General features: G+C 41.5%; 1 protein-coding gene across 2 annotated transcripts in view; it reads right to left on the bottom strand.

Moving 5' to 3' along the window:
* Positions 1 to 15,194, bottom strand: part of LOC143172283 (nipped-B-like protein) — a 173,447-nt gene that overhangs the window by 79,567 nt on the left and 78,686 nt on the right. For both annotated transcript variants that reach the window (XM_076361527.1, XM_076361526.1), the window contains exon 8: positions 5,732 to 5,825. In XM_076361527.1, the coding sequence (XP_076217642.1) occupies positions 5,732 to 5,825 (94 nt within the window). The remainder of the gene's footprint in view (positions 1 to 5,731; positions 5,826 to 15,194) is intronic.

Here is a 15,194-nt window from a genome sequence, read left to right as displayed (position 1 = left end):
TCAGAGGAGGTTCAGACTTGACATTAGGAAGCATTTCTTTACCGAGAGGGTGGTCAAACACTGGAACAGGCTTCCTAGAGAGGTGGTCGATGCCCCATGCCTGTCCGTGTTTAAGAGGCATTTGGACAATGCCCTTAATAACATGCTTTAACTTTTGGTCAGCCCTGAAGTGGTCAGGCAGTTGGACTAGATGATCGTTGTAGGTCCCTTCCAACTGAAATATTCTATTCTATTCTACTCAGATCTTATTTAAACATTCATGATACTTTCTCTGATCATCTCTGAGGCCCTTCAGAGCAAAGGCCACTCGCCTTTTAAAACTTAGGATTCACATAGTTTAAAGAATTATTAGCTTTCTACTTGCACAACAACTTCAAAAGGGTCACTCAAAATAGTATCTCCATATTCCTTTAAATCCCTTGCAGGTAAAGGTTCCCAGATGTTGAAAGAAAGTCTTTCACCCATCCTACATGCTCTTTTGCCACAAGTATTGTTCCCTATGCATGAAAGCTGGAAAAAAACTACTAGTGAACAAATGAAGACTGATGGCTAATACTTGGTTCATAACACACTGGAGAGAAACATCAGGTACATTCAAGTGCTACGCCTTTTTAAATCCATAGCAAAGTGATCCTCGAAACTCCAGGAACATTATTTAAGTGGGTACCAAATTGTTGTTCGTCAAACCTGGACACAGCATTCCAGACTTTTTACTGAAAAAGTCTTTTGAAAGAGAGGCTTTAATGAATGCATATTTTCTACATGTGGATTATTAGACTTCACATCTGAGTAATTATTCTGTAAATAAGTTCTTGAAGGCAGAAACTGGAGAAGGAGAAGACTAGAGTATCCATATTGCACTCATACTGATGTTTGTCTGTTGGAAAATGCTGAGAACCTGGTGATGACAGATCCTGAGGAACATTCACACACTACTGCCAAATATTTTAAGAGACTGCAGTTACAACGTCTAAATGGAAAAGTCTCATTTTTTTTAATATGATCCTATTTACCACCTTCACATAAATTGAGTGTTTTCATGAAAACGGGATCAGACAAATTCACCCTGGAACCCTGGATAAACCAATCTCAGAATTGGTAACAATCATCTTGAGAATTTGTGCCTCCAGCAGATTCAGAAAGGGAAAAACAGTCCCTTCAAAAGGATGGTAAGGGACTGCCCAGAGTATTATATATAGTCTGTATGATTTAAGTACATACTAGAAGAACAATTTCTCTATAAGGATTGAGATAATAACAAAGAGGTAGTATTCCAAAGTGAATTTGTTAAGAATAAGTATCATCAAATCAAAATAATTTTATTCCGTAAAGCAATAGGTCTTGTGGATTAAGGAGAACTGAGTGTCATGCCTGGACTTTAGCATGGCTTTCTATATAGCTTCTCATAACAATTTCACTAACAAGCTGAGGAAGTATGGTCTAGACAAAAATACTGCAAGATGATTGCAGTATACCCTATTGCAAAACTGTGTTCAGAGTATCAGTTGTTCTTGGTAAAAATGGATGAACGGAGCATAGGTGAACAAGTGCAGCTTTCCAGAGCACTGTCTTAAGAATAGTAGTATAAAATATTTGTCATTAATAATTTTTTGTGTAACAGAATTAGAGAATATTTTATTAAATATTCTAAAAATCATAACAAGCTTTTGGTGTCAAGTGTTTGAGAGAGAGGCCCAACTGCTTTTAAAAACAGAATCGAAATTTACAGTTTTCTTGACTAATTGGAATAATCTTTTGAAACAAAAGAAATTCAGTAAGAAGCACAAACTTTTTATTTATCTAAGAAAAAGCAATTGTAACAACATGAGAGGAAAATAGATAAGCTCTACAGAAAGACAGCAATATGTTTATGACAGCTTGCAACACAAATCTAAGTTATCACCAAAGAGCAGCTATATTCATATATAACAGTAGTATCATACAAGGTCGCCTACAGTACTTTTCTGACTACTCATCCTTCTAAGTCTTCAAATAGATTTTTATCTACAACTTAGGGCAGTACAACATCAAGACGAATGCAGACCAATTAGAATTCAGATAAAAACATCAAAGACAATTAAAAGCTCAGAAATTATTACTTATGTAAAGATAGAAAGAAACCGCGCTGTTCAGTCTGTAGAAGATTAGATTAGCGCAAGACACAATAACATTCTTTGATATGTAAATGATTGCTATTAAAAAAAAAAAAAAAAAGGACGTGAATTGTTTTTCTTTGCCCACTGGAAGGAAGTCAAGAAGCGTCATGCTTAACTGCAACAAAAATGATTCAGGCAAAGCATTAGGAGAAAAGCTTTCTAGCACTAAGAATTTGAACAGGTTGCATGGCAAGAGTAAGGAAACTCCGATACCGACATTTTAACAACCAAAAAAAAAAAAAAAAAAAAAATTAAGTTATTGGGAGTGATACTGGTACAGCTCATCCAACATGAGGATAAGAAGATGGGAAGCCCCCAAGCCCTTTCCTGCTGTATTTTCTAAAAATCTGGAAATCTTCCCAAGTTTTGTACTAGATATAAAGAAATTATTACTTATTTCGATTAACAGACTATATTGACATTCATTTTCAAAAAGCATAACTTAATTTAAAATTCAAACTTAAAGGGATAGCATGAGACAGACAAAGAACAACATACATTTGGGAGGTTTTTCGGGACAGACTGTATTCACTTTCCACATACTCTTTCAATAATTTTCAGGGAAGAGTCCCACCACTTTCTCCAGACCTTCAAATGCCTCATGAAAAACCTCAGCTTTGGCTGTTCTAGCTTAGAACTGCTGTATTCAGAAGCATCCTTGCGTAAAGTTAAGATTTGAAGAAAGAAACAAGAATGAGTGTTTATTTTGGCCCTGTCAGAAAATATCTTTGAATAAATTTCTTCCACCTTTCTTTTGAAGGAGAGAGGGCGAGATGATAATTTTTCTTAACAAGTACCTTTGAGAGCTGTACTACAGATTTGAGAAGATTCCTAATTCTTCTTGCCACCCACTATACATTCAAAGACCAAGTGTAGAGGAATCTCTCTGGAGAAGTCCTATAAATTCCTAAGAAAATAAAAGTAATCTTTCCAAATTATTCAGAAAATAATCAAGTACCCATTAACAATTTCTGGAGGGAACACAACTTATTCCTGGAAAAGAGTGCAAAATTATATAGTTTCATAAGGGTTGTTGCTATTCCCAGGAATTTAGGAAACTGTATGGAAACAGGACTGTAAATATATGAGCTCTTCTCTTTGGAAAGCAATGGACTAAAAACATTGTGGAAAGCTTTCCTTTATACAGATCTTTAGAAGTTGTCTTAATAAAACAAACAAACAAACAAACAAACAAACTTCTCTGAGATTCCAGAGGAGTGGGAAAGTAGAACAAATGGATAAAGGATTTTGATGAGTGATCCATCTTGGGTAATGGATACCACAGAATATTTTATGAGCTCAACAGAAGGAAAATACTTCATGTTAATTCTTCGTAGATGAAGTCACAGAAATGAATTTTCTATGAAAGCAGATGTGGTAACAGATGATAGCATGAAAGCAGAGCCACTATTCTGTTTGCATAGCTAAAAAGATAAAATTTACATTAAAAAAAGAAAGGATAAAGACCAGCCTAGAACTTCTGGATAAAACTTCAGCTGCTCTGGTACCTTTACTGGAGCAGAAGTGAGGCAAAAATTTCTGTAACAGACAAATTTTACTCTATTGAATAAATGAATAACCAACCAAAAGAACAAATATAACTTCTGCCATCTCTCAAATATTTGCCTGAGTTGCAAACAAAACTTCTTCCTCATTCAAATTCTGTCAATCAGACAGCTATCGTTCAGTCTTAAAGTAATTCAAGGCTGTACAATCACATTCAAGTCTCCAGAAGTCCTTGCTACTTCCATGTCAGAAGTACAGAAATGCAGTCTGTACCCGTACCTTCAGTAATTGCCTCACGTTTCTATGTTATATATCTAAGCTTTTTTATAACATCCTTCCTGTGATCTTTCTCTGGACTGATGATGTCTAGTGCCATTCTTTTTGTCCTCCCAAACAATTAAATATTTTGCTAGTTTTCTTTATCAAAGTTTGCAACTTGTCAACCAAACTTTCAAGGACTAATGAGAGTAGCAACAAAAACCTCAGCATAGATATTTGCTGTTTGTTCATCGCTGGAAAATTTATCAGCATAACCAATCGCTTTCACTCCAAATCATAGGCCAAAAACTCACTATCAGGTATCACATATTCTAAGTAACACTGTAATTATCCACACCTCTTCAATACATTTCTAAAATGCAAGATTAGAGGAAGTAAATGGCAAGATTCTTGCAGCATCAAGAACTGGTTCTCTTAAACAGAGTTCATTAATCTCTTTAAGAAGGCAAAATGGTAGCACCATTAGTAATAGTATTTCAGTTGTGTGCTTTATCAATGAGAAAAGTAAAGCTAACATACAGGTAAATAAATCAAAAAGCTCCTCTTGCACTTTTTCAGCCCCTCTAATGCTGAAACATTACAGTCTGAATTGTACAATCAGATTGTTTTCAGAAATAATCTGAAAATGTATCCCTTCAAAACGGGTTCTGAGACAACCAACTGAAACAGCAGCAACTTTAACCAAAAATATATTTCAAATATTCTTCTGGCTGAGTGGTAATCATATATTTGAGTGGAAGTAGCTTAGATTCACAGTGTTGTTAAACTAATAAGCTCAAACAAACATGGATTTTGTATACCGAGTTAAAGAAAAACAACCACATTCAGTCTTTGCCATTTACACAAGTCTTACAACAAGTCCTTTAGCAAAAGATCTCCTAAAATACTGATGCTGCTGGCATGCTATACAAGTACTTCTCACTCGCATTTGAGCCACATTTCTTCTAGCACTGTTTAGCACAGTATATGCCTACAGAAGATGAACCACAGAGATCATTTAGCAGTCACAGGATCATAGGATAATTCAGTTAAGAAGGGACCTCAGGAGATCTTTAGTTGATCCTCGTACTCAAAGCAGGGTGAGCAAGGCCACATTATGCAGGGCTTTATCCAGCCTGGTCCTGAAAACCTCCAAGAATGGAAAACGCAAAGATTCTCTAGGCTTTTCCAATGCTCGACTGTCCTGATACTGAAAAAGTTTTTCCTTATACCTAGTCAGAACCTCCCATTTCAATTCAAGTCCATTGTCTCTCATCCTTCCTCCACAACACTGTGAAAAGCCTGACTCAAGTCTTCCTGATAATCTCCTCATAGGTATGAGGAGACTGCTCTAAGGTCGTGTCCATCCACCCCTCCTCCCTCCCCCCGCAAAGACTTATCTTATCCAGGCTGCACAAGCCAAATACCCTCACCTTCTCTGGAATCTCCCCCATCTCCTGTTCTCCCTCTCCACCTAACCTGACCATCCAAAAAGACTTAATTTTGTTTCAGGGCTAAAGAGAAGAAAGCACTGTTGCATCTTTTTACTATTGCCATGTAAATACATAAGCACTGAAAACCTAAATTACCAACAATATGCCCAAACCCCTACCTTGCTAAGTCTCATGTATCAGTCATTGCTTCTTAGGGATAATATTAAAAACAGCAGTATGCATTCCAGATTTTAGAATAAAGAATTACTTCCTCAGCTGACTGACAGTTCGCCCTATTCCTTCTCCACAGCTAAGGTTTTGAGGCTTCATTTATGCTATATATATTATGTACATTGATATATATGACTGCTAGGCTACCTTTAAGGGGTCCATCACTTCCAGCTGGAGAGCAGACTGACTGCGGTGACCTCAAGGAAAAAGATGCAGCATTCCTTACTGAAGGATCGCCATCCTAAAGTGACAAGGATAAGAAATTAACATTATTTTATCAAGTGTTCATGTTCATAAAGACAGAAATTAGTACATACACTGATAAAATGGACTGGATGAAAAAGCATACAGCAAATATTAGAAAAATATTTATTTATATAAAAGTCTTCGTAATTTAGACTGCTATTAGACTACTATATAGGCAACTTTCCAGAGCACAATCAGCCTTAAAAAGAATCTAGAACCAGAACATGCACACAAAAATAAATCTATGTATATGTCTTCTAGCTAAATAAGCACTTTTGGTTGACATTAAGATTCCATTTACAAGTTTTTTGTTGCATGCGCACATAGTAAAGAGCTGAAAAGCAAAAAGATGAACTCTATACAATACCAACTGAAAGAAAATGAACATAAAAAGCAGATTTTTTAAAAAAAAAACTCACCATTTTTTCACTTAACCTAGCCTTTAAGTTTATTAGAATGCCGTCTTACTTTTACAGTTAAGCAAACTAACACTTTGTGTTTATACCCTCCAGCATACACACATCAGGACTGAACAAAATCTGTAGCACTCCCATTGCAGCACCTGAGACGGATGGCAACTACGCACTCCCTCTGACAATGGCCAAACAGCCAATTTCCACACGCACAGCAGGAGACTAGCCACCGTACATGTTATGCCTTGTGAAGGCGTAGTTCACACTGCTTAGGGAAAAGGAAAAAAAATTTGATATTTATGGACTGAAGGTGCTTACAAGGCAAAGAATATAAATCCGTAAGAAACCAGATTTCATCAGTTTCACCATCAATGGGAACATAGAAAACAATTCTATTTGATTTTTTTTTTTCCCCCTCCCACAGCAAAATGAATCCAAAACTCATGCTGTGCTATTAACTACACTTATTTTTGCAACAGTGCTTGCAAAAAGACTTCTTGGCTCACGTGAGGAAAGACTCGTGCAAAGAAATCTAATACTCACATTCAATGCAATAAGAAGAACTACATCTTAAACTTACATGTGTTTTATTGCAAGTCAAAATGAATTAATTTCCTGATATACGAGTTATTCGTTTATTTAATACACTGAAATTATGGAGCTGATTTTTTTTCAAACCTGACTTATCTTTGAATTGTAATAAATCTCAAAAACCCCCAAATACTAGGGGGGGGGGGGAAGCTTAGTAACTTTTTAGCATATATGTTTCATTAGGACAGGAGAGGTCCTCTACCCATGATTGCCAAGGACACAGGCAAAGGCGCCTTTTATTAAATTAACTAAACAAACTAACTAGGTAGATGACCTTTCAGGTACACATGCCATTCCTACCATAGCTGACAAATTTCCAGAAGTGCTCATTTACTGTTTCCTAGTTCAGAACTTCATTAAATGGTGAAATGTAAACACAAACTTATATTCTAGGAATATTCTCAAGTTTATCAAAAAACGGTCCTTAAATTGAATACATGAGCAGTGAGCCTTCAAGGGTATACTTGCTGATTTTGTAAAATAATATCTTACAAATACACAATATCCTGTAACTATTCATAATTTTAAAGCAACAAAATCCTAAAACTAAGAAAAAGACTAAACAATAATTAAACTTTTTAAGATTTATGATTTAATAATCCTCATTCATAACTATCTGTCCTGGTTTCGGCAGGGACAGAGTTAATTTCCTTTCTGGTAGCTGGTACAATGCTGTGTTTTGGATTTAGGATGAGAACAAAGTTGATAACACACCGATGTTTTAGTTGTTGCTAGGTAGTGCCTACGCTAGTCAAGGACTTTTCAGCTTCGCATTCTCTACCGACTGAGAAGGCTGCAGGTGCACAAGAAGCTGGGAGGGGGGCACAGCCAAACTGGCCAAAGGGACATTCCATACCATGTGACATCATGCTCAGTACATAAACTGGGGAAAGCTGGCCAGGGGGGCTGCTGCTCAGGGACTGGCTGGGCATCAGTCAGCGGGTGGTGAGCAATTGCACTGTGCATCACTTGCTTTGTATATTATTATTATCATTATTACATTATTATTATTTTATTTCAATTATTAAACTGTTTTTTTCTCAACCCACGAGTTTTTCTCACTTGTACTCTTCCAATTCTCTCCCCCATCCCACCGGGGGTGGGGGGAGTGAGCGAGCAGCTGCGTGGTGCTCGGTTGCCGACTGAGGTTAAACCACTACAGTCCTTTTTGGCGCCCAACGTGGGGCACAAAGGGTTTGAGATAATAAAAGATTAACCGGAGCGTATTAAGGAATTTATATCTGTTAACAGTTGTGGGTCACAATGTTGGTTTCTCTGTTCTCGATATTGATTTGTCTAATCTGCATCGTGCTCTTTTCTTTTCTGCTGTACCTGTTAGAGATTGGTGTTGGTTTTTGCAGTTTGCTGTGGTCTGCAGTGATTAGTGATGTTTCGTCTGGGAGGTTTATTTTTAACACACTGACCTTGAACGTAACTTGCTATCTGAGTGTCGTGCTGAAGCCATTACTGTACTTCGGATACCACTTTGTGGAGACAACTAGCAATTACAGTTCTTCCTCTGAAAGTTTTTTTACGGAGCAAAACCAGAATGGCAGCGACGCTACCTTCTTCTATGATGTCTCCTCCTTCATTACAGTAACTTTTCAGTATTTTGAACAGCCTTGGGTAGTTAAGATACTTCTATTGGTATTTCTTTGGGAAATTGTTTCAGTTTTGTCTAAAGTTAATAAGTAATTTAAGGATATCATCCAGAGATCTGCCCCAAGGCTAGATAGTTATGAGTGGCAGGGTGTGTGGGACAAGATGGGCAAGTACCTAGGCCAAAGGGCACCCCCAGTGTTTTGGAACTTCACCCCTGAGCAAGTGCAGAATCCTGAAGGGTTAGTAGAACATTTGGACAAAGTATGCTGTCACCCTGGCAACTCCAGAGAGATGCAGATCATTGCAACGTGCTGGGGCCTGGCCCATGCCTACCGAGCCCTGTTCAACACCATTCAGTACCCTCAAACGGAAGAGAAGATCTCTGGATCTGACGGTAAAACGACAGGCCCTGCGGCCACTCAGACCCCGGCGACACGCCCTGTGGCTGAACCAAAGAACCAGCCTGTGCCGGTATCAGTCACCCCTGTACACAAGAAGAAATTCTGGAAGCAGAATTTGGCTCGCGTAGTAAGGGAGGAAGAAGCTTCTTCTAAAAGGGAAGCAGAAGAAGAAGTGTACAAGACAGACAACCCTGGAGAAGGGCCATCACGAGAACAGCAGGAGGAGAGCCGGCCGCTGATTGGGGAGGAAGAAGAGGAAGAACTCATAAACGAGGCAGTGACCTCCCGATCTCTATCCCTGAGTGAGCTGCGAGATATACGAAAAGATTTCAGCTGCCGTCCAGGTGAGCATATTGTCACCTGGCTGCTCTGATGCTGGGATAATGGGGCCAGTAGCCTAGAATTAGAGGGTAGGGAAGCCAAGCAGCTGGGATCCCTTTCCAGGGAAGGGGGCATTGACAAAGCAATTGGAAAAGGGACACGAGTCCTCAACCTCTGGAGGCAACTCTTGTCAAGTGTGAAGGAAAGGTATCCCTTTAAGGAAGATGTCATATGTCGCCCAAGCAAGTGGGCCACCATGGAGAAGGGTATCCAGTTCCTGAGAGAATTAGCTGTGCTGGAGGTGATTTATGGTGACCTGAGCAATGAACAACTATCCAAAGATCCAGATGAAGTCAAGTGCACACGACCCATGTGGCGGAAGTGTATAAGGAGTGTATCATCATCATACGCCAATTCATTGGCAGTGATGACCTGTAAAGGTGGAGAGGAACAAACGGTGGATGAATTGGCTAGTCAACTCCAGCAATATGAGGAAAGTCTCTCTTCCTCCCTCATCTCGGCTGTGGAGAAACTGTCCCGGGAGATCCAGCAACTCAGAGAGGATAGGTCCTACTCCTCACCTGTACGGACCAGTATCTCGGCTATTAGGAGTCAGCGTTCTTTTGCTCAAGAGAGAGAGTATAAAGGGTACACACCACGGGGCACCCTATGGTTTTACCTGCGTGACCACGGAGAGGACATGAGGAAGTGGGATGGAAAACCTACTGCAGCCCTAGGGGCACGGGTACGTGAATTGCAAGGGAAAACAATCACAGGAAAATTGCTGCTCCAGTTTCCAGTGGGCAGTTCCCCAGACAGAGCAGAAGGGCTGATCTTACTCCTGATCTTAATGAAGAAACTTCTGACTCGTATGTACAAGAAGTGAGAAACGAATACTATCACCAGGGCTAGAGGGGCCCTGCCTCCAGCCAGGGGGAGGAAAGGGACAACCGGGTTTACTGGACTGTGTGGATTCGGTGGCCTGGCACATCAGACCCACAGGAGTAGAAGGCTCTAGTAGACACCGGTGCACAGTGTACCCTAATGCCATCAAGCTATAAAGGGGCAGAACCCATCTGTATTTCTGGGGTGACGGGGGGATCCCAACAGCTAACTGTATTGGAGGCTGAAGTGAGTCTAACTGGGAATGGGTGGCAGAAGCACCCCATTGTGACTGGCCCAGAGGCTCCGTGCATCCTTGGCATAGACTACCTCAGGAGAGGGTATTTCAAGGACCCAAAAGGGTACCGGTGGGCTTTTGGTATAGCTGCCTTGGAGATGGAGGAAATTAAACAGCTGTCCACCTTGCCTGGTCTCTCAGAGGACCCCTCTGTTGTGGGGTTGCTGAAGGTCGAAGACCAACAGGTGCCAATCGCTACCACCACGGTGCACCGGTGGCAATATCGCACCAACCGAGACTCCTTGATTCCCATTCATGAGCTGATTCGTCGACTGGAGAGCCAAGGAGTGATCAGCAAGACTCGTTCACCCTTTAACAGTCCCATATGGCCAGTGCGGAAGTCTAATGGAGAGTGGAGACTGACAGTAGACTATCGTGGCCTGAATGAAGTCACGCCACCGCTGAGTGCTGCCGTGCCAGACATGCTAGAACTTCAACACGAATTGGAGTCAAAGGCAGCCAAGTGGTATGCCACAGCTGATATTGCTAATGCGTTTGTCTCAATCCCTTTGGCAGCAGAGTGCAGGCCACAGTTTGCTTTCACTTGGAGGGGCGTCCAGTACACCTGGAACCGACTGCCCCAGGGGTGGAAACACAGCCCCACCATTTGCCATGGACTGATCCAGGCTGCACTGGAACAGGGTGAGGCTCCAGAACACCTGCAATACATTGATGACATCATCGTGTGGGGCAACACAGCAGGAGAAGTTTTTGAAAAAGGGAAGGAAATAGTCCAAATCCTGCTGAAGGCCGGTTTTGCCATAAAACAAAGTAAGGTCAAGGGACCTGCACAGGAGATCCAGTTTTCAGGAATAAAATGGCAAGATGGACGTCGTCAGATCCCAATGGATGTGATCAACAAAATAACAGCCATGTCTCCACCAACTAGCAAAAAGGAAACACAAGCTTTCTTAGGCGTCACGGGTTTTTGGAGAATGCATATTCCAAGTTACAGTCTGATTGTAAACCCTCTCTATCAAGTGACCCGGAAGAAGAACGATTTCAAATGGGGCCCTGAGCAACGACAAGGTTTTGAACAAATTAAACAGGAGATAGTCCATGCAGTAGCCCTGGGGCCAGTCCGGGCAGGACAAGATGTAAAAAATGTGCTCTACACCGCAGCCGGGGAGAACGGCCCTACCTGGAGCCTCTGGCAGAAAGCACCAGGGGAGACTCGAGGTCAACCCCTAGGGTTTTGGAGTCGGGGCTACAGAGGATCCGAGGCCCGCTATACTCCAACTAAAAAAGATATTAGCAGCATATGAAGGGTTTTGAGCTGCTTCGGAAGTGATCGGCACTGAAGCACAGCTCCTCCTGGCACCCCGACTGCCGATGCTGGGCTGGATGTTCAGAGGGAGGGTCCCCTGTACACATCATGCAACTGATGCTACATGGAGTAAGTGGGTCGCACTGATCACACAACGGGCTCAAATAGGAAACCCCAGTCGCCCAGGAATCCTGGAAGTGATCATGGATTGGCCAGAGGGCAAAGATTTTGGAATATCGCCAGAGGAGGAGGTGACGCGTGCTGAGGAGGCCCCAATGTATAATGAACTACCAGAAAATGAGAAGCAATATGCCCTGTTCACTGATGAGTCCTGTCGTATTGTGGGAAAGCATCGGAGGTGGAAAGCTGCTGTATGGAGTCCCATGTGACAAGTGGCAGAAACTGCTGAAGGAGAAGGTGAATCGAGCCCATTTGCAGAAGTAAAGGCCATCCAGCTGGCTTTAGACATTGCTGACTGAGAAAAGTGGCCAGTGCTCTATCTCTAGACTGACTCATGGATGGTGGCAAATGCCCTGTGGGGGTGGTTGCAGCAATGGAAGCAGAGCAACTGGCAGCGCAGAGGCAAACCCATCTGGGCTGCCGCATTGTGGCAAGATATTGCTGCCCGGGTGGAGAACCTGGTTGTAAAAGTCCGTCACATAGATGCTCACGTACCCAAGAGTCGGGCCACTGAAGAACATCAAAACAACCAGCAGGTGGATCAGGCTGCTAAGACTGAAGTGGCTCAGGTGGATCTGGACTGGCAACATAAGGGTGGATTATTTCTAGCTTGGTGGGCCCATGACACCTCAGGTCACCAAGGAAGAGATGCAACATACAGATGGGCTCGTGATCGAGGGGTGGACTTGACCATGGACACTATTGCGCAGGTTATCCATGAATGGGAAACATGCGCTGCAATCAAGCAAGCCAAGCGGTTAAAGCCTCTCTAGTATGGAGGACGATGGCTGAAATACAAATATGGGGAGGCCTGGCAGATCGATTATATCACGCTCCCACAAACCCGCCAAGGCAAGTGCCACGTGCTTACAATGGTGGAGGCAACCACCGGATGGCTGGAAACATATCCCGTGCCCCATGCCACCGCCCGGAACACTATCCTGGGCCTTGAGAAGCAAGTCCTATGGTGACATGGCACCCCAGAAAGAATTGAGTCAGACAACGGGACTCATTTCCGAAACAGCCTCATAGACCCCTGGGCCAAAGAGCACGGCATTGAGTGGGTGTATCACATCCCCTGTCATGCACCAGCCTCTGGGAAAATTGAACGGTACAATGGACTGTTAAAGACTACGCTGAGAGCAATGGGTGGCGGGACATTCAAAGATTGGGATACGCATTTAGCAAAGGCCACCTGGTTAGTCAACACGAGGGGATCTGCCAATCGAGCTGGCCCTGCCCAGTCAGAACTTTTACGTACTGTAGATGGAAATAAAGTCCCTGTAGCGCACATAAAAAATATGTTGGGGAAAACAGTCTGGGTTATTCCTGCTTCGGGCAAAGGCAAACCCATCTGTGGGATTGCTTTTGCTCAAGGACCTGGGTGCACTTGGTGGATAATGCGGAAGGATGGGGAAGTCCGATGTGTACCTCAAGGGGATTTGATTTTGGGTGAGAATAGCCAATGATCTGAATTATATGATGTTAATTGCTACATAATATTATATGCCATACTAATGTTATTACAATAAGAATCACCCAGACTAATGAAGAATAACTTCAGTGAAACCAAGCAAAGCACAGTGATGATGGTACCAGAACTGACTTCAACATGAAACAATCCAACACCACATACCATCTCCATTTTTCCTGCCCTGAAAGATTATTACGAGAGATGGAGCCCAAAGTCATGGACTAAATGAACTCACTGAACATTTTAGAGGGATGGCCCACAGACTAAGGGAATGATATCTCTCTGTGTGTGTATATATATATATTAAAAGAAACCCAGGAAAAGGGGTGGTGATTAATGGAAATGTATTGGAAAATGTGGGACTTGAGCATGACGTAGATGGTATAGAATAAGGGGTGGATATTGTCCTGGTTTCAGCAGGGATAGAGTTAATTTCCTTCCTAGTAGCTGGTACAATGCTGTGTTTTGGATTTAGGATGAGAACAAAGTTGATAACACACCCATGTTTTAGTTGTTGCTAGGTAATGCTTACACTAGCCAAGGACTTTTCAGCTTCCCATGCTCTACCGACTGAGAAGGCTGGAGGTGCACAAGAAGCTGGGAGGGGGCACAGCCAAACTGGCCAAAGGGACATTCCATACCATGTGATGTCATGCTCAGTACATAAACTGGGGAAAGCTGGCCCGGAGGGGCCGCTGCTCGGGGACTGGCTGGGCATCGGTCGGCGGGTGGTGAGCAATTGCACTGTGCATCACTTGCTTTGTGTGTTGTTATTATTATTACATTATTATTATTTTATTTCAATTATTAAACTGTTTTTATCACAACCCACGAGTTTTTCTCACTTGTGCTCTTCCAATTCTCTCCCCCATCCCACTGGGGGCGGGGGGGGGAGTGAGTGAGCGGCTGTGTGGTGCTCAGTTGCCAACTGAGGTTAAACCACAACATGCATTAAAAAAAAAAAAAAAAAGACGACTAATAAAGCTAATAACTCTCTTGGAGTTCTAGTGTATTAATCCTGGTAAGGGATTTAGGGAGCCTGGTGTTAATAGTACACTTGTTGAATACAACACTTTTTTTTTTGCTTCCACAAGCTAATTTAGGAAGTCAAGAGTTGCCCAGTTTTTGTAAGCTAAATAAAACACACACAAAACAAAACAAAAAAAAAAAGGCCTGCTCGCCACAAGGTTTTGATGAAGTTTTGTAACTACCGTTATGCCTACTACTGTAGGCATCACTATGACCACACTGTTCAAAAAGCTGAAGTCAACAAATAAAAAGGAAACTTCAGTGCTCTCCCCTTAAGAGCTGTTAAGAGACTATGTGCTAAACTTGTAAAGAATCCCAATATGCTTCCACAGGATGAGATGCTCATTAAGAAGAAAATTAAGAAGTTCAAAATACTGTGGGAGAAAGTTGCTGTTTTTTTTCCCTTTAGATTCAGGATTTCAGAAATTTCTCCCACATAAACTAAAGTCGCTAAGGGAAAACTTCTTATATAGAAACCAGGCCATAAAAGCACATAATAGACCAGTAAGAAAAAGTGTCCAAAGGAATTTTTGCCTTTGATAACACTACTATATTACCCAATAGGTTATTCAAATATGTCAAGTCTAATTGACAGTTATGGGGATCTTCAGAAAGACAAGTTAACTATACACCTATTTAGAATCTAGTATTGTTTGCATCAACATATTGCTACAATAATTGCAGAGACACTCTACCGTTTCCTTAAAATAAACTCACATATGAGTAAGATTTTTTACTTTTCATAATTTCATCGGAATCAATGTTACAAAGTGTTCCAAAGGAAAGAGATCTCTAAAAAAAATTAAGCCTCACACATTGAAGTTGCATGGTTGAGTGTACGCATCTGAAACTGAAATATATTTTCAGTGATTTTATACAGCAATAACAACATAGTAAAATATCTGA

The sequence above is a fragment of the Aptenodytes patagonicus genome, chromosome W (assembly GCF_965638725.1).
Source record: "Aptenodytes patagonicus chromosome W, bAptPat1.pri.cur, whole genome shotgun sequence".
NCBI lineage: Eukaryota > Metazoa > Chordata > Aves > Sphenisciformes > Spheniscidae > Aptenodytes > Aptenodytes patagonicus.
Note: the sequence above shows the minus strand (reverse complement) of the source record. Positions and strands in the feature narration are given on the sequence as shown.